This window comes from Scyliorhinus canicula, chromosome 3 (assembly GCF_902713615.1).
Source record: "Scyliorhinus canicula chromosome 3, sScyCan1.1, whole genome shotgun sequence".
Taxonomy (NCBI): domain Eukaryota; kingdom Metazoa; phylum Chordata; class Chondrichthyes; order Carcharhiniformes; family Scyliorhinidae; genus Scyliorhinus; species Scyliorhinus canicula.
The window spans coordinates 32,844,545-32,870,175 of NC_052148.1; the positions used below are offsets into that span (position 1 = coordinate 32,844,545).

The following is a 25,631-nucleotide window of genomic DNA, read 5'->3' on the forward strand; positions in this document are numbered from 1 at the left end:
CTAACCCCCTGGGGGTGGGAGAATAGGGCGCGAGGAGCGGCCTCCGACGCCGGAGTGAAACACTCCGGTTTTCACTCCGGCATCGGCACTTTGTCTCTCGTTGGGAGAATTTCGCACAGAAAGTGGGAAATATTTATACTGTGGAGTGAGAATGAGAGATGACTCATAGCTACAGAAACCCAGGGAAATGAGGTGCTAATAGCCTGTGATGATATGATCTGCATACTCGTCTGCCATTGGGCCAGAACGTCGGCTTACCATTGGCCCTTGTCGGTCATGTGCCTCTCGACCGATTGGCCGAGAGGCTGAGTTAACCACGCCTCTATCAACGAGGTATAAATGCTCAGAAGCCTGACGATCGTTCCTTTCCACTGTAGACGATCGCCAGGCTGTGTTCTAGTTAATTAAAGCCTGACATTGGTAAATCACTCGCCTCGTGTGCAATCGATGGTGCATCATAGCCACAAGTGTAGCATCTGCTCTGCCCTTTGGCTCAGATCTGGGGCGAAATTCTCCAGGGTCGGAGAATCGCCCGGGGCCGCCGAAAATCCCGCCCCCACCGTGGTAGAAATTCTCCGCCACCCGGGAATTGAACCACCTCTGGTGGCGGCAGGATCGGCGCGAGTGAGCCCCCGGGGTCCTGGGGGGGGGGGGGCAATTGGACCCCGGGGGGTGCCCCCACGGGGGCCAGGCCCGCGATCAGGGCCCACCAATCGGCGGGCGGGCCAGTGCCGTGGGGGCACTCTTTCTCTTCTGCCCCGCCACGGCCTACACCATGGTGGACGCGGAAGAGAATCCCCCAGCGCACATGCGCTGGTGGTGACGTCACCACCGGCGCATGCGCGAACGCCTTTCGGCCAGCCCCGCCACCAGGCGGCAGGCATCAAAGGCCATTGGTGCCGGTTTTGGCGCCAGTCGGCGTGGTGCCAACCGCTCCGGCGCGGGCCTAGCCCCCAAAGGTGCGGAGAATTCCGCACCTTTGGGGAGGCCCGACGCCGGAGTGGGTGGCGCCACTCCGCTACGCCGGGACCCCCCGCCCTGCCAGATAGGGGAGAATGCCGCCCCTGGAATGTCTCTCCTCTGGGGACCATGTATTGGATTCAATTTGAATTCAAATTGTTTTTTGCAGCAGGCAAGGAGCTGGATTAGGGGTTCGCCCCTGTCCACACTCTGAGCTCTGGCTTTGTAACTCAGATAAAGTAATAGCCACAGAAACGACGGTGATAGAGTGCTAGGGCAGTCCCCAGACAGAACAAAAGGTGTGAAAGACCAAACAGCAGAGAAACTAACATCGGAAGATAAACTGTGGCAGATGTAAACGTGGGGGGAGGGGAAGGGGAAGCAAAGGGGAGAAAATGTAAGGAAAGGTAGACAAGATGGGGGTGAGAATTTAATTATATATACAAAGAACGCCAAGAGAGAAATAAATGGTAAAAGACAGTTAAAATGAAATGGGATGAAAACAAATGGATCGAGGTGGGGTAGAGCTAATCGTCTGAAGTTGAATTCGATGTTGAGACCCGAAGGCTGTAGCGTGCCCAGCCGGAAGATGATATGCTGTTCCTCCAGTTTGCGTTGAGCTTCACTGGAACATTGCAGCAGGCCAAGGACAGACATGTGGGCATGGGAGCAGGGTCTTTTGTTAAAATGGCAAGCAACAGGAAGGTCAGGGTCCTGACTGCGCACAGACCGAAGATGCTCAGCAAAGCAATCGCCCAGTCTGCGTTTCGTCTCTCCGATATAGAGGAGACCACATTGGGAGGAGCTCCAATGTTCCAGTGAAGCTCAACGCAAACTGAAGGAGAGTGTCACAGGGAGGAGGAGAGAGTCACAGGGAGCAGGGGAGAGTCACGGGGAGCAGGAGTCACGGGGAGCAGGAGAGAGTCACGGGGAGCAGGAGAGAGTCACACGGAGAAGGAGAGAGTCACGGGAAGCAGGAGAAAGTCACGGGGAGCAGGAGAGAGTCACAGGGAGCAGGGGAGAGTAACAGGGAGCAGGAGCGAGTCACGGGAGTAGGAGAGTCACGGGGAGCAAGAGAGAGTCACGGGGACCAGGAGAGTCACGGGGAGCAGGAGAGAGTCACGGGGAGCAGGAGAGAGTCACGGGGAGCAGGAGAGAGTCACGGGGAGCAGGAGAGAGTCACGGGGAGCAGGAGAGAGTCACGGGGAGATGGAGAGAGTGAGAAGAAGCAGGAGAGAGTCACTGGGAGCAGGAGAGAGTCACGGGGAGCAGGAGAGAGTCACGGGGAGCAGGAGAGAGTGAGAAGAAGCAGGAGAGAGTCACTGGGAGCAGGAGAGAGTCACGGGGAGCAGGAGAGAGTGAGAAGAAGCAGGAGAGAGTCACTGGGAGCAGGAGAGAGTCACGGGGAGCAGGAGAGAGTCACGGGGAGCAGGAGAGAGTCACAGGGAGCAGGAGAGAGTCACGGGGAGCAGGAGAGAGCCACAGGAAGCAGGAGAGAGTCACGGGGAGCAGGAGAGAGTCACAGGGAGCAGGAGAGAGTCACAGGGAGCAGGGGAGAGTAACAGGGAGCAGGAGAGAGTCACGGGGAGCCGGGGAGAGTCACGGGGAGCAGGAGAGAGTCACGGGGAGCCGGGGAGAGTCACGGGGAGCAGGAGAGAGTCACGGGGAGCAGGTGAGAGTCACGGGGAGCAGGAGAGAGTCACGGGGAGCCGGAGAGAGTCACGGGGAGCAGGAGAGAGTCACGGGGAGCCGGGGAGAGTCACGGGGAGTCGGGGAGAGTCACGGGGAGCAGGAGAGAGACACGGGAGCAGGCGAGTCATGGGGAGCAGGAGATAGTAACAGGGAGCAGGAGAGAGTCACGGGGAGCAGGAGAGAGTCACAGGGAGCAGGGGAGAGTAACAGGGAGCAGGGGAGTCACGGGGAGCAGGAGAGTCACAGGGAGCAGGAGAGTGTCACAGGGAGCAGGAGAGTCACAGGAAGCCGGGGAGAGTCATGGGGAGCAGGAGAGTGGCACGGCTAGGAAAGAGTCACGGGGAGCAGGAGAGTCACAGGAAGCCGGGGAGAGTCGTGGGGAGCAGGAGAGTGGCACGGCTAGGAAAGAGTCACGGGGAGCAGGACAGAGTCACAGGGAGCAGGAGAGAGTTATGAGAAGCACAAGAGAATCTCCGGGAGCAGGATAGAGTCCCGCGAATTGGAAAAAGCTACTCCAAATTAGCGGCAATTGGGTTGTGAACTTTCCGGTTACCCCAGTGTGAACAGATGTTAAAGTGAAAATCTGGATGCTAATTGTGTATACCAGCTCTTTATTCACAACACTAAATAGCTCTGATTGAGGCACCTTAACATGCAGACTTATGTGAACATTTTCAAAAACTCAGACGTGAAGAATATAATTATAATTAAAATAAGAAGATAAGAACTAGGATCAGGAGTAGGCCATCTCGCCCCTCTAGCGTGCTCCACTTTTCAATATGATCATGGCTGATCTTTTTGTAGACTCAGTTCCACTTATCCGCCCACTCACCATGACCCTTAATTCCTTTACTGTTCAGAAATCTATCTGTCTTTACATTAATGTTTTAACATACGAATCACTGCCGTGATACTTACTTCTAGGCGCAAGAGATTCAAGTTTATGCTCCAAATCATCTGCAAGATAATAGTACTCTTTCTTCCTTAAGGCATTTATTATCTGCGTTTCCCAATTGTTCCGTCTTCTAATAGAATCGAATAAAATAGGTATTGCTGCCTCATTACCATCATTTCTATCTATAGCTCTTATTTTTTCCTAAAGGGGTGAAAAGGAGAGATTTTGTCTGAAATACATGTTTCAGGAAAATAATTCTGAAAGTAATTGTTTACTTTCCGTTCCACCTGTAGAAAAAAACGTCTACATTTTCAATCGAATTTCATTAATTTCCTCACCTCTGTTTAAGTTGGTCTTTGGCAGGTCTTTCCATCCTCAGCTATTTTGCATTTTCCTAAACAATTCTTTCCATCTGATCTTTTTATTTAAAAAAAAAAGAATTTTCTATTCAGTGATTTATGAGTTATGAAACTCAATAACACCTCCTCAAATGAGGCTCCCAGTGAGCGGATCCTGAGCTCCAGAAAAGTTGTGGTAAATGGGGGTGGGGACTAAAGGTTTGGCTATTGGGAATTTGAAAGTGCCAAGTGACTTGGGGTAAGAGCTTATGCCAGGGACAGTCGCAGAAGAACATAGGAAGTCCACATAATATCTTATTCATGCTGTCAGTTCATAAGTCAAATCATATCATTTTAAATATATATTTAGAGTACCCAATTATTTTGTTTCCAATTAAGAGGAAATTTAGCGCGGACAATCTACCTACCCTGCACATCTTTAAAGTTGTGGGGGTGAGACCCACGCAGATACGGAGGGAATGTGCACATCCACACAGACAGTGACCCAGGGCCTGGATCGACTCCGGGTCCCCGGCACCGTGAGACAGTAGTGCTAACCACTGTGCCGCCCACATCAAATGGTGACATCAGGGCCGCAGTGTGGGATGATATAGGTTCTATGGAGAAAAAGGTTGAATCCATTTGTGTGCAAATTAGAAATAGTAAGGAGAACAGGTCACTGATAGACACAGTCTATAGGCCACCAAATAATAACACCGCGGTGGGGCGGGTATAATCAAAGAAATAACTGATGCATGTGGAATGGCTTGGCAATGATCATGGGGGATTTTAATCTACCTGTCGATTTGTCAAACCAGGTCGGTCAGGGCAGTCTGATGGAGGAGTTTATAGAATGTATTCACAATAATTTCCTCGAACAGTATATAATGGAACCTACGAGGGAGCAAGCTATCCTAGATCTGTCCTGTGTAATGAGACAGGAATAATTAATGATCGCATAGTTAGGGATCCTCTCGGAAGGAGCGATCACATCAATTTAAAATACAGATGGAGGGTGAGAAGAAAAAAATCCAATACCAATGTCTTGTGCGTAAACAAAAGAAACTACAATGGGATGAAGGAGGAGTTGGTGAGGGTAGATTAGAAGCAAATACTTTGTGGTGGGACAATTGAGATATGGTGGAGGACTTTCAAAGTGATTTTTCACAGTGCTCAGAAAAAGTATATACCAGTGAAAAGGAAGGAAGGTAGGAAAAGGGATAATCAACCGTGGATATTGAAGGAAATAAAGGAAGGTATCAAACTGAAAGAAAATGCATACAAAGTGGCAAAGATTAGTGGGAAACTAGAGGATTCGGAAATCTTTATAAGTCAACTTAAAGCCACAAAAAAAGCTATAAAGAAACGTAAAATAGATTATGAGAGTAAACACACTCAGAATATAAAATCAGACAGCAAAAGGTTCTCAAAATATATACAACGAAAAAGAGTAGCTAAGGTAAACATTGGTGCTTTAGAGGATGAGAAGGGGGATTTAATAATGGGAAATGAGAAATGGCCGAGGCATTGAACAGTTATTTTGTGTTAGTCTTCACAGTGGAAGACATAAATAACATGCCAATAATTCTTGGCAAGGAGCCTATGTCGGTGAGGACCTAGGTACGATCATTATCACTAAGGAGTTAGTTTTGGGCAAGCTAATGGAGCTAAAGGTAGACATGTCTCCTGGCCCTGATGGAATGCATCCCAAGGTACTAAAAGAGATGGCAGGGAAATAGCAAATATGCTTGTGTCATTTGCTAAACTTCGCTGAACTCTGGGCCTATCCCGGCAGATTGGAAAACAGCAAATGTGACGGCACTGTTTAAAAAAGAGGTAGATAAAAGGTGCATAACTATAGGCCAGTTAGCTTAACTTTTGTGGGGAAAATGCTTGAATTTATCGTTAAGGAAGAAATAGCGAGAAATCTGGATAGAAATTGTCCCATTGGGCAGGCACAGCATGGGTTCATGAAAGGCAGGCCATATTTGACTAATTTAGTGGAATTCTTTGAGGACATTACCAACGCGGTGGACAACAGGGAACCAGTGGATGCGGTGTATCTGGATTTTCAGGAGGTATTTGACAAGGTGCCAAAAGGCTGCTGCATAAGATAAAGGTGCATGGGCAATGTATTAGCATGGATAGAGGACTGGATAACTGACAGAAAACAATGAGTGGGGATAAATGGGTGTTTTTCTGGTTGTCGATCTGTGGCTAGTGGTGTGCTTCAGCGATCAGTTTTAGGACCGCAATTGTTTACAATTTACATCGATGGTTAGGAATTGGGGACCAAGTGTAATGCGTCAAAGTTCGCAGATGACATCAAGATGAGTGGTAGAACCAAGTGTGGAGAGGACACTGAAAGTCTACAGAAGGATATACACAGTTTAAGTGAATGGGCAAGGGTCTAGCAGATGGAATACAATGTCGGTAAATATGAGGTCATCCATTTTGGTAGAAATAACAGCAAATTGGATTATTATTTAAATGGTAAAAAATTGCAGCATGCTGCTGAGCAGAGGGAACTGGGCGTCCTTGTGCATGAATCACAAAAAGTTGGTTTTCAGGTGCAGCAAGTCATTAAAAAGGCAAATAGAATTTTGTCCTTCGTTGCTTGAGGGATGGAGTTTAAGATCAGGGAGGTTATGTTGCAGCTGTCTAGGGTGCTGGTGAGACCATACCTGGTTTGCTGTGTACAGTTTTGGTCTTACTTGAGAAAGGATGTACTAACACTGGGGAGATGTACAGAGGAGATTCACAAGGTTGATTCTGGAGTCGAGAGGATTAGCTTATGAGGGCAGGTTGAGTAGACTGGGACTATACTCATTGGAATTTAGAAGAATGAGGGGGGATCTACAGAAACATATAAAATTATCAAAGGAATGGATAGGATAGAAGCAGGGAGGCTGTTTCCACTGGTGGGTGAAACTAGAACTAGAAGGCATAGGCACAAAATAAGAGGGAGCAGATTTAGGACTGAGTTGAGGAGGAACTTCTTCACCCAAAGGGTTGTGAATCTGTGGAACTCCCAGCCCAGTGAAACAGTTGAGGCAACTTCATTGAATGTTTTTCAGGCAAAGATAGATTTTTGAACAGTAAAGGAATTAAGGATAATGGTGAGGGGGTGGGTAAGTGGAGCTGAGCCCACAAAAAGGTCAGCCATGATCTTATTGAATGGTGGAGCAGGCTCGAAGGGCCAGATGGCCTACTCCTGCTCCTTATGTTCTTAAGCCATATCATTAAATACCTAAATATTTTCTGCATCCCAGTCACATCCTGTTAACAAATGGGTTTGAATTTAAGGGTCGCAGCAGTGATTCCGCCCACCAGCCAGAAAGCCAGCCATGATAACTAAAAGCCTGTCAGACGTTTACTGCCTGCCATTGAAGTTCCTGACCTTTGAAGGCAAAATTCCTGCTGGCCAATCAGGTGGGGGGCCTTGGAGGGAGGGAACTACAGCCAGTGTTGAAGTACCAAAGAGGAGGTGATGGCACAGGCTTACTGTGGCCAGTCAATTCGGTGAAGGGGGAGTGCGTTGTTTAAGGTGGTGGCAATGGGGGTGCTCCCAGTGAGGCAACTCCTTGCTGTTGGCTGGGTCCTACTTGTCGCACAGTGTGTCGAATCAGGAGCCCTGCAGCGCCCCCCCCCCTCCCCCCCACCCCTCCCAATCAGGTCCACAGACAACCCCCAGGGTATACATGCCCACATAGCATGCCCACCCTCCCAGTTGGCAGCATGCCAATGGCATTGGGATGGAGGCCGTTCAGTGATCCTAAGTAGCCTTTAATTGGCCAGTGAAGGACCTCAATTGCTTCAGGGGCGGGATAGCTGGCCTTTTCCTTTCCCGCCCCGCTTTAACTGAGGGGGGGGAAGGGGGTGTTGCCAGACTCTTCACTCGGCCTTCTCTCACAATTATACAAGACATCCTGCATCATAGCCCCCTCCCAGGGATGGTGATGGTGTGGTGTGGGATTTAAATTCTGTCCCTGATGTTTGTAAATCACTCCTCATGATTAGAACATCAAAATAATTCTTTGAACTTCAGTTCCAACAGTTCCACAGGCATAACAGCTTTTTTTAAATGAATTTGTTAGAATGTGGGTATCACTGATTAGGCTGGCATTTATTGCTCATCCCTAATTGCCCTTCAGAAGGCACTGGTGAGCTGCCTTCTTGACCCACTGCAGTCCATATGCTGTAGGTCGAACTATTGGGCTGTTAGGGTGGGAGTTCCAGGATTTTGACCCAGCGATAGTGAAGTCAGGATAGTGAATGTCTTAGAGGGAAACTTCCAAGTCATGGCATTCCCCGTTATCTGTCCTTCTAGATGGTAGTGGTCATGGGTTTGGAAAGTACTTCCAAAGGAACCTTGGTGAGTTCCTGCAATGCATCTTGTGGTGGAGGGGTGAATGCTTTTGGACGGAGGAGCAATCAAGCAGGTTGCTTTGTCCTGGATGCTGTTGAGCTTATTTAGTGTTGTTGGAGCTGCACTCATCCAGGCAAGTGGAGAGTATTCCATTACACTCCAGGGAAGGCACGGCAGTGCAGTGGTTAGCACTGCTGCCTCATGGCGCTGAGGGTTCGATCCAGCCCCAGGTCACTGTATGTGTGGAGTCTGCACATTCTCCCTGTGTCTGCGTGGGTCTCACCCCTACAAACCCAAAGATGTGCAGAGTAGGTACATTGGCCACGCTAAATTGCACCTTAATTGGAAAAAAAAATTGGGTACTCTTAATTTATATATTTTTTAAAATTCCATTACTCTTCTGACTTCTGCCTTGTAGATGGTGCACAGGCTCTGGGGGTGAGGAGGCGAGTTACTCGCTGTAGGATTCCTAGCCTTTGACCTGTCCTGGTAGCCACAGTATTAATGTGGCTAGTCCAGTTCAGTTTCTGATCAATGGTGAACTCCAGGATGTTGATTGTGGGGGATGCAGCGATGGTAATGCCATTGAATGTCACGGGGTGATGGTTAGATCCTCTGTTGTTGGAGATGGTCATTGCCTGGCACTTGTGTGGCATGAATGTAACTTGCCATTTGTCAGCCGAAGCCTGGATATTGTCCAGGTGTTGCTGCATTTGGACATGGACTGCTTCATTAAATGAGGCGTCGCAAATATTGTGCAGTTATCAGTGAACATCCCCACTTCTGGCCTTATGGGGGAAAGAAGGTGATTAATGAAGCAGCTGAAGATGGCTGAGGCCAAAGTCATTCCCTGAGGAACTCCTGCAGTGGTGTCCTGGAGCTGACATAATTGCTACAAACACAGCTAACATGTTTCTAGAAATATATATAATACGTAACGTCCACCAATGAAATGAATAGAAATATAGCTAGCTCAAAGAAATGAAAATACCAGACTTGATGACATCTTAGTTGCTATTATGAATGCGATTTTATATTCTGGAGCAAGAGAAATGCAATTACCTGGTCCATTTGAGTAAGGCAAGAAAGATGTGGTAACAATTCCACTGTTTTTATTATGAAGTAATCTGGCATTTTACTGCATATAAACTTGTACAGCTCTTCACTCGCATACGACATCGTGATTTGTTTCTAAGCCTTAAAAAAAAGTTACATTTTAAAAGGTTATCCGTCATTCTTACTTCACTACAAAGGCTGGACAGATAGGCCTTAACAATGAAAAAATGAGCAGCACGAGTTCTCAAGTTGTTATTATTACACTTGGATTTTTGAGAATCATGATGGGTATCAGACTGAATGTTAACCTCAACGGGCTGAGGGCGGCATGTGGTGCAGTGGTTAGCACTGGGACTGCGGCACTGAGGACCCAGGTTCAAATCCCGGCCCTGGGTCACTGTCCGTGTGGGCTTCACCCCCACAACCCAAAGATGTGCAGGGTAAGTGGATTGGCCACCCTTAATTGGAAAAAAAAATAATTGGGTCCTCTAAATTAAAAAAAAACTCAACGGGCTGGATTCTCCGGTTGCCCAGCCATGTTTTTCTGGGCCCAGCGCCGTCCGCTGGTGGTCTCTACTCCCAATGCTTATCAATGGGATTTCCCACTGAAGTCATCGCACACTGGCGGGAAACCCGCAGGCGGGAACGAAGAATCCCAACGGCCAGAGAATTCTGGCTAAAGTCAATCAGCATGTCTTACACCACACTTCTATACTGTGCTGAAGCTTAGGCAACTTATAGATACTATACCAAGGCCCGTGAACAACAATGCTGTCTTAAAAATAGCTTGCAAATCAAATGAAAGGAAAAAAAGAACAAACGTCAGAATTTTCGAAGGCTCAGCTATGTCCCAGGGGTCTAATTAATCTCAGCTGAGATGGACGGCATGTCATCAGAATGCCCGACTCAAGACAGCTGAAACGGGTGCTCTGCTCAGAGCTACATCACACTCACACCAGGGCTAAAGGAAAAGTTTCAAAGACAATCTCAAAGCCTCCGTGAAGGTCTGCCTGTATTAACATGAAGAGATGCCCATGTTATCACAACACAACTGACAATTCATATTTAAAAACGGTGTCAAAACCTTCCAAAGAACAGGAGGAGCCACTTGGATAGAATGATGAGAGATACAGAGAGGTAGCTGCTCGAGCCAATCATCCACCAGCACGTCCACAGGCCAACAGCTGATGTCAACTTTGTGGGAAACCTGCACGGCTACGATACGGCACATAAGCCATCGACAAGCCCCGAGCTAACACTGTCATCTCACTGCCACCGTTATCCACAAGAAAGAATCATCCTCGACAGAGTTATCGCTGGCAATACTGGCGAATGTCGATAGCACAGACTCCAAAGCAACTTCCATCCTGTCAGTTGACCACAGATCGTGCATCATTTGGTCGTCCATTGTTGTTGGGAGCAAGTCTTGCCTGCTTTTGTCGGAGGATGGGAACAGGAGTACTCCATTTAGCTCTTCAAGTCTTGTTCTACCATTCAATAAGATTATGGCTGACACCAATGATCTAATTCTATGTATCCACCTTTGCCCGATATCCCTTGACACACTTGGCGAACAAAAGAACAATCTTGGTTTTAAAACTAACAACCGATCGAGCATGATTTGCCATTTGTGGAACAGAGTTCCAAACTCGTAACCCACTTTGCATTTACTGCGCAAAAGTCTGGTCCTCATACCGCCTTGACCTAGATTCCCCAATTAGCAGCGAGGCATGATTCCCTCCAGGTTTAGCACAGTGGGCTAAACAGCTGGCTTGTAATGCAGAACAAGGCAGCAGCGCGGGTTCAATTCCCGTACCGGCCTCCCCGAACAGGTGCTAGAATGTGGCGACTACGGGCTTTTGACAGTAACTTCATTGAAGCCTACTTGTGACAATAAGCGATTATTATTATTATTATTAAGTTAACGCTGGGGTAAAAAAATACCCGGTGAAATTAGCTGACCTTTCTAGAAGTGTAAGTGTGATCCCATCTATGGCCAGTAATAACAAAATAAGATAATTGCATACCACATAATGAAAGGCTATTCCCACTGAAAATGGCAGCACAGGGACAGAATTTCTTTTTTAAACTTCAAAAATCAAATTCAGACATTCTGCTCTTGCTTCATCCTTCCCTCACATCTATGTCCATTCACTTCTGACCAAAGCCATCTCTGTATAAATTTGCGAATGAAAATAAAACTTTGGATTCTTTACCAGCAAACATAATAATAATAATAATCTTTATTGTCACGAGAAGGCTTACATTAACACTGCAATGAAGTTACTGTGAAAAGCCCCTAGTCGCCACATTCTACACAGGAGAATTCAGAATGTCCAATTCACCGAACAGACGTCTTTCTGGACTTGTGGGAAGAAACCGGAGCACTCGGGGGAAACCCACGCAGACACGGGGAGAACGTGCAGACTCCGCACAGACAGTGATCCAATCCGGGAATCGAACCTGGGACCCTAGAGCTGTGAAGCAACAGTGCTAACCACTGTGCTACCGTGCTGCCCACATATAGATTGTGTGAGTCAAATTACAGTCACAGTACAATAGAGAAGGAATTTCTGGAGTGTGTGATTGAAATTACACTGGGGCTGGTTTAGCTCACAAGGCTAAATCGCTGGCTTTTGAAGCAGACCAAGCAGGCCAGCAGCACGGTTCGATTCCTGTACCAGCCTCCCCGGACAGGTGCCGGAATGTGGCGACTAGGGTCTTTTCACAGTAACTTCATTGAAGCCTACTCGTGACAATAAGCGATTTTCATTTCATTTCATTTCAAATAGGTTTTTGGATCAATATGTTGAGGAACCAACAAGGAAACAGGTGATCTTGACTGGGTGTGTGCAATGAGAAAGGTCAACTTTACAATTTAGTTGTCAGAGAACCCTTGGGGATGAACGACCATAATATGATAGAATTCTTTATCATGGTGGATAGTGAGGTAGTTGAATCTAAGACTAGGGTCCTGAACCGCAATAAAGATAACTATGATGGTATTTGGCATGAGTTGGCTCTGATGGACATGGAAACATTACTGAAAGGAAGGACAGCAGACAGGCAATGGCAGGCATTCAAGGAACAAATGGTTGAACACCCAAAAGTTGTTTATTCCTATTTGGCACAAGAGTAGAAAGGGAACCATGGCTGACAAGACAAATTAGAGATAGTATTAGATTCAAAGTAGAGGCATTCAAGCAAGCAAGAAAAAGCAATAGACCAAAGTATTGGGAACAATTTAAAATTCAGCGAAGGCAGACCAAGGGGAAAATGCAATATAAAAGTAAACTAGCGGGGAACATAAAAACTGACTGTAAAAGTTTATATTGGTATGTAAAGAGAAAAAGATTGATAAAAACAAACATTTATAATTACAGTCAGAAATGGAAGAATTCATAACAAGGAACAAAGAAATGGTTGAGAAACTAAATTCATACATTGCTTCTGGCTTCACAAAGGAAGACATGAATAATGTACTGGAAGTTTTGAGACCCACAAGTTTTAGTGAGAAGTTGAAGGAAATTAGTATGAGTAGAGCAGTAGTTTTAGGGAAACTAATGGGATTGAAGGTGAATACATTTCCAGGGCCTGATAATCTTGATCCCAGCGTACTTAAGGAAGTGGTCCTAGAAATAGTAGATCCATTGGTGATCATTTTCCAAAATTCTTTGGACTCTGGAATGGTTCCTACAGATTGGAGGGTAGCAAATATAACCCCGCTATTCAAAAAGGGAGGTGGAGAGAAAGTAGGGAACTATAGACCAGTGAGCCTAACATCGGCAATTGACAAAGTCAGCATGGATTTAGGAAAGGAAAATCATGCTTTTTAAAAATAAATTTAGAGTACCCAATTCATTTTATCCAATTAAGGGGCAATTTAGCATTGCCAATCCACCTAGCCTGCACATCTTTGAGTTGTGGGGGTGAAACCCATGCAAACATAGGGAGAATGTGCAAACTCCACACGGACAGTAACCCAGAGCCGGGATCGGACCTGGGACCTTGGCACCGTGAGGTAGCAGGGCTAACCCACTGTGCCACCGTGCTGCCCTCGGAAAAGCATGCTTGACAAATCTACTAGAATTCTCTGAAGATGCAATTAGTAGAGTAGACCAAGGATAATCAGTGGATGTGGTTTATTTGGACTATTAGAAACATTTGACAAGGTCTCATATAGCAGATTACTATGTAAAGTTAAAGAGCATTGGGTTGGGGGCAGTGTCCTGAGATGGATAGAATGCTGGTCAGCAGACAGGAAGCAAAAACTTGGAATAAATGGGTCTTTTTCCGTTGGGCAGGCAGTGACGAGTGGGGTACCGCTGGGATCTCTGCTAAGCCTCTAAATGTTCACATTATGTATCAATGATTTGGAAGAGGGAACAAAATGTAGTATTTCAAAATTTGCAGATGATACAAAGTTGGGTGTGTGGGTGAGCTGTGAGTGCTTCAGCGGGATTTGAACAGGCTGAGTGAGTGGGCACATGCATGGCAGATGCAGTATAACGTGGTTAAGTATGAGGTTATCCACTTTGGTAGCAAAAATAGGAAGGCAGATTACCGCTAGAATGGGTGTAAATTAAGAGAGGTGGATACTCAGCGAGACCTTGGTGTCCTTGTGCATCAGTCACTGAAAGTAAGCGCGCAGGTACAGCAGGCAGTAAAGCAGGCAAATAGTATGTTGGCCTTCATAGCGAGAGGATTTGAGTATAGGAATAGAGATGTTTTTCTGCAATTGTATAGGGCGTTGGTGAGGCCACACCTGGAGTATTGTGTGCAGTTTTGGTGTCCTTATCTGAGGAAGGATGTTCTTGCTATGGAGGGAGTGTCGCGAAGGGTTACCAGGCTGATTCCTGGGGTGGCGGGATTGTCATACGAGGAGAGTAAGCCAGTTCAGATTATATTCATTGGAGTCTAGAAGAGTGAGGGGGGAATCTGATAGAAATTTATAAAATTCTAACAGGATTAGACAGGGTAGATTTAGAAAGAATGTTCCCAATGGTGGGGGAGTCCAGAACTAAAGAACAAAGAGCAAAGAAAGTATAGCACAGGAACAGGCCCTCCAAGCCTACACTGACCGTGCTGCCCGTCTAAACTAAAATCTTCTACACTTCCTGTAGAAGGGGTCCGTATTCTGTTCCCATCCTATTCATGTATTTGTCAAGATACCCCTTAAACGTCACTATCGTCCCTGCTTCCACCACCTCCTCCGGCAGCGAGTTCCAGGCAACCACTACCCTCTGTGTAAAGAACTTACCTCGTACATCTCCTCTAAACCTTGCCCCTCGCACCTTATACCTATGCCCCCTAGTATTTGACCCCTCTACCCTGGGAAAAAGTCTCTGACTATCCATTCTGTCTATGCCCCTCATAATTTTGTAGACCTTTAGGGTCATAGTTCGAGGATAAGGGTTAAACCTTTTGGGACTGAGGTGAGGAGCAGTTTCTTCACCCAGGGAGTGGTGAATCTCTGGGATTCCATACAATAAAAAGTAGTTGAGGCAAAATCATTCAGCAGGATTCTCCGGCAGCAGGATTCTCCATTGCGCTGGCAGCGCACCCACGCCACGGGTTCCCAGAGGCATGGGGTGGCCACAATGGGAAATCCCATTGGCAGGTGGCAGGAACGGAGAATACTGCTGCCCATGAGGGCACGTCGCCCAGGAAAATGCGATAGATCTTGGGGCTAAAGGGATCGAGGGATATGGGTAATGAACTTGATGAATGGTGGTGCAGGATCAAAGGGCCAAATGGCCTCCTCTTGCTTCTATTTTCCATTTATTTTTCTGTGTAAAACTGGCTTTTCATGCTTTTTAATATTTTAATATGTTTTGCACTTCTGGAAACGCACATTGTTGCCTTTTTGATGACTGTTCCGAAACTCGTAGATGGCCTGTGCCCTTACCATATATCAATGTGGCATGCTTCACTGTGTCTTTTAATATTGTATTCTCTGGCAACAGGTACAATTTGCAAAAATATTAAGCATAAAGGCTTTCCACCTGCTTCATCAGTGTATTTCAATTTGTTTAAAAATGCACGGTATTCTTTATCTATTTTTCTCTTCATAGACATGGTTAAGTATATTTTTATATTACAAGTAATTCTGCAGCTGTCTACATGTGCACCAACGCACTTCCTGAATGATTTTCAGTTAGAAGAGATATAGGCCTAAATTTGAGGCCGACTAAAATTGGCAAAGCTGCATGTGCACGTGCGCAGTTAGTTGTATCGCCCAGATGCACAAGTTGCCTTGCCATCATTAATCTCTCCCAAGCCTTTAACATTTTTACCGGAAAGTTTATTATAATTTTAGAAATGTTCAGCAGGCCACATGGAAACTCACGTAGGGCTCCGTATCTTTGACACCCCTGAGGTAGATGACCAAACTGAATGGTGGTGCAGGCTCGATGTGCCGAATGGCCTACTCTTAGATAGAGGAATGGCAGGGTAGCTCAGATTCTTGGAAAGCACATTCTGTTCCATGTGGGAATCCTAGAACGCTTCCCACATCCTGGATAACAATTTGTACAGGCAGTACCATCAGTGGCAGCAGATGGCATCACTGTGGCTTATCTGCAAGGTTGAGGGCTTTGTGAATAGCATGTTCATAGATGTCATGACCCCACAGCTGAAGGGTATGCAAGGAGGGAAGGATTGGGCAACCACCAGGCAGTAAGAAGAAACAGTCAGGTAAAGCAGAAGTCCCCTGAGTGCATCTCCGTCTCCAACCCAAAGATGTGCAAGGTAGGTGGATTGAACACGCTAAATTGCCCCTTAATTGGAAACAATGAATTGGGTACTCTAAATATATTAAAAGAATCATAGAATTTGCAGTGCAGAATGAGGCCATTCAGCCCATCGAGTCTGCACCAGCCCTTGGAAAGAGCACCCCACCTAAGGCAATATCTCCACCTATCCCCGTAATCCAGTAATCCTCCCTAATCTATTTTGGACACTAAGGGGCAATTTAACATGGCCAATCCACCTAACCTGTACATCTTTGGACTGTGGGAGGAAACCGGAGCACCCGGAGAAAACCCACGCATACACGGGGAGAACATAAGAACTAGGAGCAGGAGTAGGTCATCCCTTTTGCTGTTATTCCCACCAAAATGGATAACCTCACATTTGTAAACATTTGAACGTGCAGACTCCACACAGACAGTGACCCAAGCCGGGAATCGAACCTGGGACTCTGGAGCTGTGAAACACTGTGCTACCGTGCCGCATGTTGCTTCCCTGGTGCCAGGGCCAAGGATGTCACCGAGCGGCAATAGAACACCCTGGGTTGCTGGAGGTGGGAGTTGGGGAAGTATGAACAGTCAGTGGTCGTAGACCACATCAATACAAACAGCATAGTTAGAAAGAGAGAAATATGGTCCTGCAATCAGTATTCAGGGAAATAGGTGGGAAACCTATTTTGAGGACTTCAAAATTGGTAATCTGGATTATTGCCGGTACCATGTGCAAGTGAGCGTAGAAATAGGGAAATAAAACAGATCAATGTGTAGCTGAAGAGATGGTGCAGGAGGAAGTGCAGTAGATCCTAACAAATTAAATTATTTTTGTGGGAGATGGAACCTGTACACACTGGACAGATTGCACCTGGCCAGAGTCAGAGCCTATTTCCTTGCTTGTTTTATTGGGGAAGGTTTAAACTAACTTAGTAAGGATATGGGAACCAGGAGGTAATATCATAGAGGAATACGAAGACTCACAGAGTATTGAGAGACACAGATAACACTAGAATAGGAAATAGCAAGGTATTAGATATGTTCAGCATAAGAGGGAAAGCAATAAAGTCTAAATTAGTGTTACTGTGCATGTTTGTGACTTCATAGAGTGGGGTTAAAAAGGCTCAGTGATCTGCAGATGCAGATAGCCATGTGGAAATATGGGCCAGAACTTTACACTTCCCCACCGGCAGGTTTTTTAAAAATCTCCATTTATTAGATTTTCAATTTTTATGAAGAGTTTGCAACAAGAAAACAAATAAAAGCAGAAAGATAGCTACAAGTATCAATGACCAGCAGGTACAGCACAAAACAACAGTCATCACATAATTGGGAACAAATAAGATCGGATGAATCAGGGACAAAATCCCCAACATGTTCCTTCCACAGATAAATGCCCTGTCTGCACCCAAACAGGATACCGGCAACATTATGGACATACATCTCACCCATAGCTACAAAACAAAATGACAAAAGAAGAAAACGATACCCGAGACCCCCAGTGCTAAGGGAGCATTGACTAACTCTGACAGCACAATTTAAACTCTTCCCCAGATCCAGACTGGAACAGGCAGCCATCCTACACCTTCGAGATGGAGAAATGACAAAAAGAGAGACAAAGAAAGGACCAGGCAGAACCAAACCTTAATACTCAGCCCAGGGTCTCCCATAGAAGAAGTAAAAAGAGAGCAAGAATCCAAACTTCCATAATCCCATCCCCCAGCCTAACGTCAAAGGGCAAAAGAGATCACCGGACGACCAGCACCAGTACCGTCTTAAATAGGACAAGGGAATATTGTGGGGCAAAGAACTAAAATGAATATAAACTGGTCCCAATCGTAGGGCAGGGGGAGACCTACTTCAGGATGGAGGACCGTCAGAGCGACCCCTAAATTGGGGTGCGCAATGGGAGGGAGGGATGACCTCCCCACCCCCCCACCCCCCCCTCCACCCCCGGAACAGTGAGAACCCGCCCCGCTCCCTCCCCCACAACCAGGGTCACTCAAAAAAAGAAAGGATTCGGCAACCTAAAAGCCAACATGGATCCCTATCTGAGTGTCCATGGCAACATTCACCATTCAACACCCACAGAGCCAGCCGTCACAGGCACCAGTACTAAGAGACAAGTAGAAACAACATCTCAAAAGTCAGAAGGAGAGTGAAGAAGAACTAACCCCTCTGATTTACAAATAACGTCCCAAGAAATTACTAGATAAGAACCGGCCAACCAAACAGCAAGTGGTCCATCCAAGATAAGAACCATCCAATTCCCAAGACGAAAAGAATAAGGATAATTACTGGACATAACCTCCGGACCCACCCCACTCTTCACCTCTCCAGATGCCCACATTGGATTCCCCCATGACCACCCCCCCCCCCCCCCCCCCCCCAAAAAAGAAGATGGCCCCTGTCCAAGGAGCAACCACATACTGATTGTCATTCCGAGCCTGGCTTTGCCCGGCACCTCCACAAAGAAAAAAAGAAAGATTGAAGACTTGTCTCCACGGATGCCTGTGATACTCCTGTCCTTGCACCCCTCCAAAGCTTAGCCTGTTCGGTCCCATAAAGGACACACCCCTTCTCCCCTGCCCACCAACAAACTGTCCAATACACAAACCAACAACAGGACCAATACCGCACACCACAACAGGGGAGGAGAAGATACAAAACGTGACCCTCCCACTCGACACACCATTTACCACCAAATAATTGGTATTCAGACCGGCCTCCATTGTGACCTCCCTGCTTTTGTAATCTGTGCCCCGATTGATAAAGGCAAATGTCCCATAAGCATTTTTCACCGCTCTATTAACCTGCCCTTCTGCCTTCAGTTATCTATGGATAAACACGCCACGGTCCCTTTGTTCCTCGGAACTTCCCAGTGCCAGGCTGTGCATCAAATACTTCCATGTCACATTACTCCTTCCAAAGTGTATTACCTCACATTTTTCAGGGTTAAATTCCAACGTCAACTTATCTACCCCTTTGATCATCCCATCTATATCTTACTGTAACCCAAAACACAACCACACTGTTTTTTTAAAGTTTTTGTTGAGTTTTAATATTTTATATCCAACAAATTATAAATTATACATTATCAGAAAAATAATGTGCAAAAGCATGTAGATTTACAAGCAAGCATCTTCGTAATGACTGTGGCCTTGACCCCCCCCCCCCCCCCCCCCCCCCCCCCCCCCCGTTAACTGGCATGCATATTTACATTCCCCAATGTGACCAAGACACATATTTACAGGCACACAGTACTCAATCAATATACAATTTGGTTTGGGCCTTAACTTGCTATCAGACCAGTCCCTTGGGGCTTTGCCTCTGCTGCTCGTACCTCACGTTCCTTTTGGTTTACACATCCGATGGAAGCCTTCTCCCAAACCACGGATGGCGAATTTTATTTAATTTTATCCAGCCCGGGAAATTCCGCCAGGTTCAACAGCCAGTCTGCAGCCTTGGGTGGTGCTGCCTATCACCAGCCGAGCAGGATTCTCCGGCGGGCGATCAAGGAGGCAAAGACCAGGGCATCACCCCCCCCCCCCCCCCCCCCCCCCTCTCCCCCACACCCCCCCACCACCATGAGTTCTGGCTGATCTGAAACCCCAAAGACCGCCACTTTGGGGCATGGTTCCACCCTCACTCCCACAACTCTGGACACGGCCTCAAAGAAGTACGTCCAATACCTGACAGTCTGGGGCAAGCCCAGAACAAACATGTGCGTGTAGTTGGTGAAGCCTCCCTGGCACCGTTAATATTTGTCCTCCACATCCGGAAAGAACGTGCTCATTCGAGTTCAGGTTGGGTGCGTTCTGTGCACCACCTTTAGCTGCGTTAGGCCCAACCTCAATCTGAACCACCCGGCCAACCTTTGTGTCATCCGCAAACATACTGATCCTATCCCCACCATAGTCATCTATGTTGTTATATAAATGACGAATAATAGGGGAGCCGCCCTGCGGTACACCATTGTGCACTGGCTTCCAGTCACTAAAGCAGCCGCCTGTCATCACTCTCTGTCTCCGACAACTAAGCCAATTTATGGATCCACCATATCAAATTACCCTTGTATCTCTTGTTCGTTTGCCTTCTTTATAAGTATCCCAAGTGGAACCTTGTCAAAGGCTTTGCTGAATCCATATAAACTGCATCAGCTGCATTACTCTCATCTACACACCTTGATCAAATTTGTTGAGCTTGATCTCCCTCTGACAAAGCCATGCTGACTATTCCTGATCAAACCTTGCCTCTCCAAGTGGAGATAAGATTCTCTCCTTCCGAATTTTCTCCAGTAGTTATCCGACCACTGACATGAAACTCACTGGTCTGTAGCTCCCTAGCGTATCTCTACAACCCTTCTTAAGGAGTGGAACCACATTAACTGTTCTCCATCCTGTGGCACTTCCCTACTGGCCAGAGAGGAATGAAAAATTTGGTCAGAGCCCTCCAATCTCCTCCCTCATCTCCCACAGCAGCCTGGGCACAATTCATCCGGACCCGGAGATTTATTCACTTTTAAGCCCATCAATACCTCTAATACCTTGTTACTCCCTTTATCAATTTGCTCAAGAACCTCACAGTCTCTCTCTCTCTGAATTCCATATCGACATCCTCATTCTCTTGGATGAAGATGTAAAGTATTCGTTCAACACCGTACCAATGTCCTCTGGCCCCACACACAAATTTCCCATTGGTCCCTAATGGTCCTACTCTTTCCCTGGTTATCCTCTTCCCATTGTAAAATTATGGAATATCTTGGAATTTTCCCTACTTTTACCTGCCAGAGATTTTTTTCATATCCCTTCTTTGCTCTCCTTTTTTTTTTAAATGTTTTTTTATTGAGTTTTCATATTTTATATATGACAAATTACAAGTTATTAGAGAGAGAGAAAAAAAAAAGGAAAACACAAAAATTTAACATGAATATTTACAGGTAAGCATCTTCATAACAATAATTGTGGCCGCCCCCTTTAGCCAGCATACATATTTTACATTCCCCAATATGGCCGAGGCACATGTTTATAGGCATTTATAGTTTGGTTTTGGGCCTTGGCTTGCCATCAAACCCCCATACCGAGCCCGTAGCCCCCCCCCCCCCCCTCCCTCCCCCCGGCTACCTTCCCCCGATTCCCGTCCATTTTCCCCTGGTTCTTGGCCACCCGACTATTCTTCCTCCTGTACGTTGGCCACAAACAGGTCCCGGAACAGTTGCATGAATGGCTCCCACGTTCTGTGGAAGCCGTCGTCCGACCCTCGGATGGCGAATTTGATTTTCTCCATTTGGAGAGATTCCGAGAGGTCGGACAGCCAGTCTGCAGCTCTGGGTGGTGCTGCTGACCGCCAGCCAAACAGGATTCTACGGCGGGCAATCAGGGAGGCAAAGGCAAGGGCGTCCGCCCTCCTCCCCAGGAATAGATCTGGCTGGTCTGAAACCCCGAAGACCGCCACTATCGGGCATGGCTCCACCCTCACCCCCACCACTTTGGACATAGCCTCGTGGAAGGCTGTCCAGTACTCCACAAGTCTGGGGCAAGACCAGAACATGTGGGTGTGGTTGGCCGGGCCTCTCTGGCACCGCTCACATTTGTCCTCCACCTCCGGGAAGAACCTACTCATACGGTTTCTCGTTAAGTGGGCTCTATGTACCACTTTTAGTTGCGTCAGGCTGAGCCTTGCGCACGTGGAAGTGGAGTTGACCCTATGCAGTGCTTCGCTCCAGAGTCCCCACCCTATCTCCATCCCCAGGTCGTCCTCCCATTTCCTTCTTGTTGCGTCCAGTACGGTGTCGTCCCTATCTACCAGTCGGTCATACATGTCACTACAGTTCCCTTTCTCTAGGATACTTGCGTCCAGTAGGTCTTCCAGTAGTGTCTGTCGTGGCGGTTGTGGGTATGTCCTTGTCTCCTTTCGTAGGAAGTTTTTGAGCTGCAGGTACCGTAGCTCGTTCCCCCCAGCTAGCTGAAATTTCTCTGTCAGTTCGTCCAGTGTTGCGATCCTGTCGTCCGTGTATAGGTCCTTGACTGTCAGTGTCCCCCCGTCCTGCCTCCACCTTTTGAAGGTGGCGTCAGTCAGTGCTGGTGTGAACCTATGGTTGTTGCAGATGGGAGCCTTGTCCGACATTTTGTACAGGCCAAATTGCTGCCGCAGTTGGTTCCAGGATTGGAGGGTGGCCGTCACCACTGGGCTGGTGGAGTGTTTTTTGGGTGGGGATGGGAGTGCTGCCGTGGCGAGGGCCCGGAGGGAGGTTCCCATGCAGGAGGCCTCCTCCGCACGCACCCACTCGGCTTCTGGCTCCTGGATCCATCCCCTTACTCGCTCGGCTGTTGCCGCCCAGTGGTAGAATTGTAGATTCGGGAGGGCTAGCCCCCCCCTGGATTTTGTTTTTTGTATGACCTTCTTTGGGATCCTAGCATTTTTACCCCCACATACGAACGCCATGATATGTTTGTCCAGCGCTTTGAAAAAGGCCTTGGGGATGTAGATCGGAATGGATCTAAACAGGAAAAGGAACCTGGGCAGTACGTTCATTTTGATCGTCTGGACTCTCCCCGCGAGGGAGAGCGGGAGTGTGTTCCATCTTTGCAGGTCCTTTTTTACTTCCTCCGTCAGGCTGGTGAGGTTCCATTTGTGGATCCCTTTCCAGTCATGGGCTATTTGGATCCCCAGGTCTTCTTTGCTCTCCTAATTGCTTTCTTAAACTCCATCCTGCACTTTCTGTACTCCACTAATTCCACCGCTGATTTTCTCTCCTTGTACTTGCTAAAGGCCTCTCTTTTCCTTCTCATTGTATCCTGAATGTCTTGCACCATGGTTCTCTGGGCTTGTTACTCCTTTCTATCATCAGAGAGAAAAACTGTTGGGTCTGTACCCTCCCCATTTCCTTTTAGAACCCCCCCCCCCACCCCCCGCACTGTTCTTCTGTATATTCCCCACAACTAACCCTTCCCAGTCTAGCTTAGCCAGATCCTGTCTTATTTTACTAAAATCCCCCAATCGAAAACCTTCTTTTGCAACTTGTCTATTTCTTTGCCCGTTACAAGCTTAAATTGTGCTGTGTTGTGGTCACTATCACTAAAACGCTCCCCCATCAACACATCAGCCACCTCCCCGGTTTCATTCCCCAGAATTAGGTCCAGCACTGCACCGTTTCTTGTTAAACTCTACACATATTGACATAAAACGTTCTCCTGTATACATTTTAAGAATTCCACTCCATCTACGCCCTTAACACGATCACTACCCCAATTAATGTTGGGAAAATTGAAATCACGTAATAAAATTACTCTATTGCTGTTGCTTTACACAGCTCTGCGAATTCCACACATATTTACTCTTCCATTTCCCACTATCTGGGCTATCGGGGCTGGTTTAGCTCACCAGGCTAAATCGCTGGCTTTTAAAGCAGACCAAGCAGGCCAACAGCACGGTTCGATTCCCGTACCAGCCCCCCCGGACAGGCGCCGGAATGTGGCAACTAGGGGCTTTTCACAGTAACTTCATTGAAGCCTACTCGTGACAATAAGCGATTTTCATTTCATTTCATTTTCTTGGGGTCTATAATAAACACCTAACAATGGGTCTGTCCTTTTTTTATTCCGAAGTCCCACCCACAAAGCTTCATTTGATGCCACCTCCAAGATATCAACTCTCCTTACCGCAGTACAGCGGTATTACAATAATCGCTTATTGCCCCAAGTAGGCTTCAATGCCTCCCATGGCTGTGCTCTTCAATTCACAGCTGAGTTGAAAAGCATTCTTGTCCCCGTTCAACACAGGATTGAGCGGCGGGAACAAAATCATCACGAACGATTTACTCCTTAACTAATAATGCAATGCCTCCTCCTCTTTTACCCCCTCCTCTGTCCCGCCTGAAGATTCTACATCCCGGGTTGTTGAGCTGCTGGTCTGGCTCCTCCCTCAAACACATCTCCATGATGGCTACGATATCACAATTCCACATGTCTCTCCTCGCCCTTAATTCATCCATTTTACCTGCAATATTCCTGGCATTAAAGTAGAGGCCATCTCGCCTTACTCCCTTGAAAATTAATACAGCTATATTCCCTCTGACTTAATAGCTTATTCTTTTATTTGTTCATGGGATGTGGGCTGGCTGGGTTAGAGTTTATTGCCCATCCCTGAGAGCATTTAAGAGTCAACCACATTGCTGTGGATCTGGAGTTACATAATAATAATAATAACAATAATCGCTTATTGCCCCAAGTAGGCTGCAATGCCTCCCATGGCTGTGCTCTTCAATTCACAGCTGAGTTGAAAAGCATTCTTAGCCCCGTTCAACACAGGATTGGGCGGCGGGAACAAAATCATCACGAACGATTTGCTTGCAAAGAAAGAAAGATTAAAAATTAGGAAGTCAAGGAGTCGATCCAGGAAGTGGCTGCAACATGGGTGCATTGCAAATTCACTTCCGAGATGGCCTATCTGTTTGGATTTAAAGTAGTCGCGTAGGAATAAAATAACTCAATATCAATTACAGCTACTTGGTTGCAAGCACGTACTCCGGCTGCCTGTCCCTCTGGAGGGCAGCGAGGAGGGCGAAGCCACAATTAAACTTCTGGCAGATGGAGACTTCTTTCATCAAACAAGCCGGGAGGGGGGGGGGGGGGGGGCTTGTTTGATGAAAGAAGTCTTGGGATGGGGCCGCTAAACCTAAACAAAACAAACTCGCTGTTAAACCCCCTCCCCGCCCCCCCTCCCGGTCTCACCGTGTTACACAAAGAGCGAGTGGTCCCCGAAAGGGTTAAACTAAAAGCGGGTCAGACCTAGACTCTTGCAGTCTGCTCTCTGGGCGGCAATTGTCCGATGGCGCCCCAATCCTCTTGGAAAGTCACCTTTGGTTGAAGGACGATGTTGGCATCCGCCTGACCCCTGCTCCCGCACTCCTCCTGGCTCACACAGACAGACAGCTCACTGGGTTCCCATTCGCCTGCTGCCACATCCGTCACCTATTAATATGCATACTCTAACTAAATACCCACAAGAATGGTGCTGGAGGTGGGGCTCCGGAAAGTCTCCTCCATATATGGACTGGTAGACCAGGAAAAGGTTCTTGCCCGTCTGACTGAAAATCATCTGATCTCTCAGCCTGTCAAATACTTTATTGTTTTGATTCCAGGATTCCCGCATTTTGCCTTTGCCATTCTTGTTCTTGTTGCTTTGCCAATTTTCAACCCTATTGCAAAGTTTCAGATTTCCATCCTCCAGACTTAAAGGATGCTCCCAGCACAGAAGGAGGCCATTCAGGAAATCCTTTCCAGAGGGTCGAGAAGAGATTTAGGATGGGTTCAGGATTGTGGGACTTCATTTCTCTGAGGAGATTGGAGCATGTTTGTTCTCCTTGGAGAAGGTTGAGTGGAGATTTGAGGCCACTCAGTCTGTGGAGTACAATGCGGGCTCTCCGCGGGAGCCAGTTGGTCCCACCACACCCGCCGTCTCTCAGTGCCTCCCGCCGGTGATGATCCAATATTTCCAGTTGAAAGCCACAATTGAATCTGCCTCCTCCTTTTGCCAATGATCTAAATCGGTGCCCAGATTATGGTTCTCCACCTTTCCAT

General features: G+C 47.1%; 1 protein-coding gene across 4 annotated transcripts in view; it reads right to left on the reverse strand.

The window, feature by feature from the left end:
• Positions 1-25,077, reverse strand: part of LOC119963886 (flocculation protein FLO11-like) — a 42,500-nt gene extending 17,423 nt beyond the window's left edge. For 2 of the 4 annotated variants that reach the window (XM_038793251.1, XM_038793249.1), the window contains exons 1-3: positions 24,840-25,059; positions 9,317-9,451; positions 3,571-3,748 (exon numbers count right to left, since the gene is read on the reverse strand). In XM_038793251.1, the coding sequence (XP_038649179.1) occupies positions 3,571-3,748; positions 9,317-9,433 (295 nt within the window). In that variant the 5' untranslated portion in view covers positions 9,434-9,451; positions 24,840-25,059. Of the gene's footprint in view, positions 1-3,570; positions 3,749-3,885; positions 3,905-9,316; positions 9,452-24,839 lie in introns of those variants that run through there. The other 2 variants (XM_038793250.1, XM_038793252.1) reach the window with 2 other exon arrangements.
• Positions 25,078-25,631: the final 554 nt, after the last annotated feature.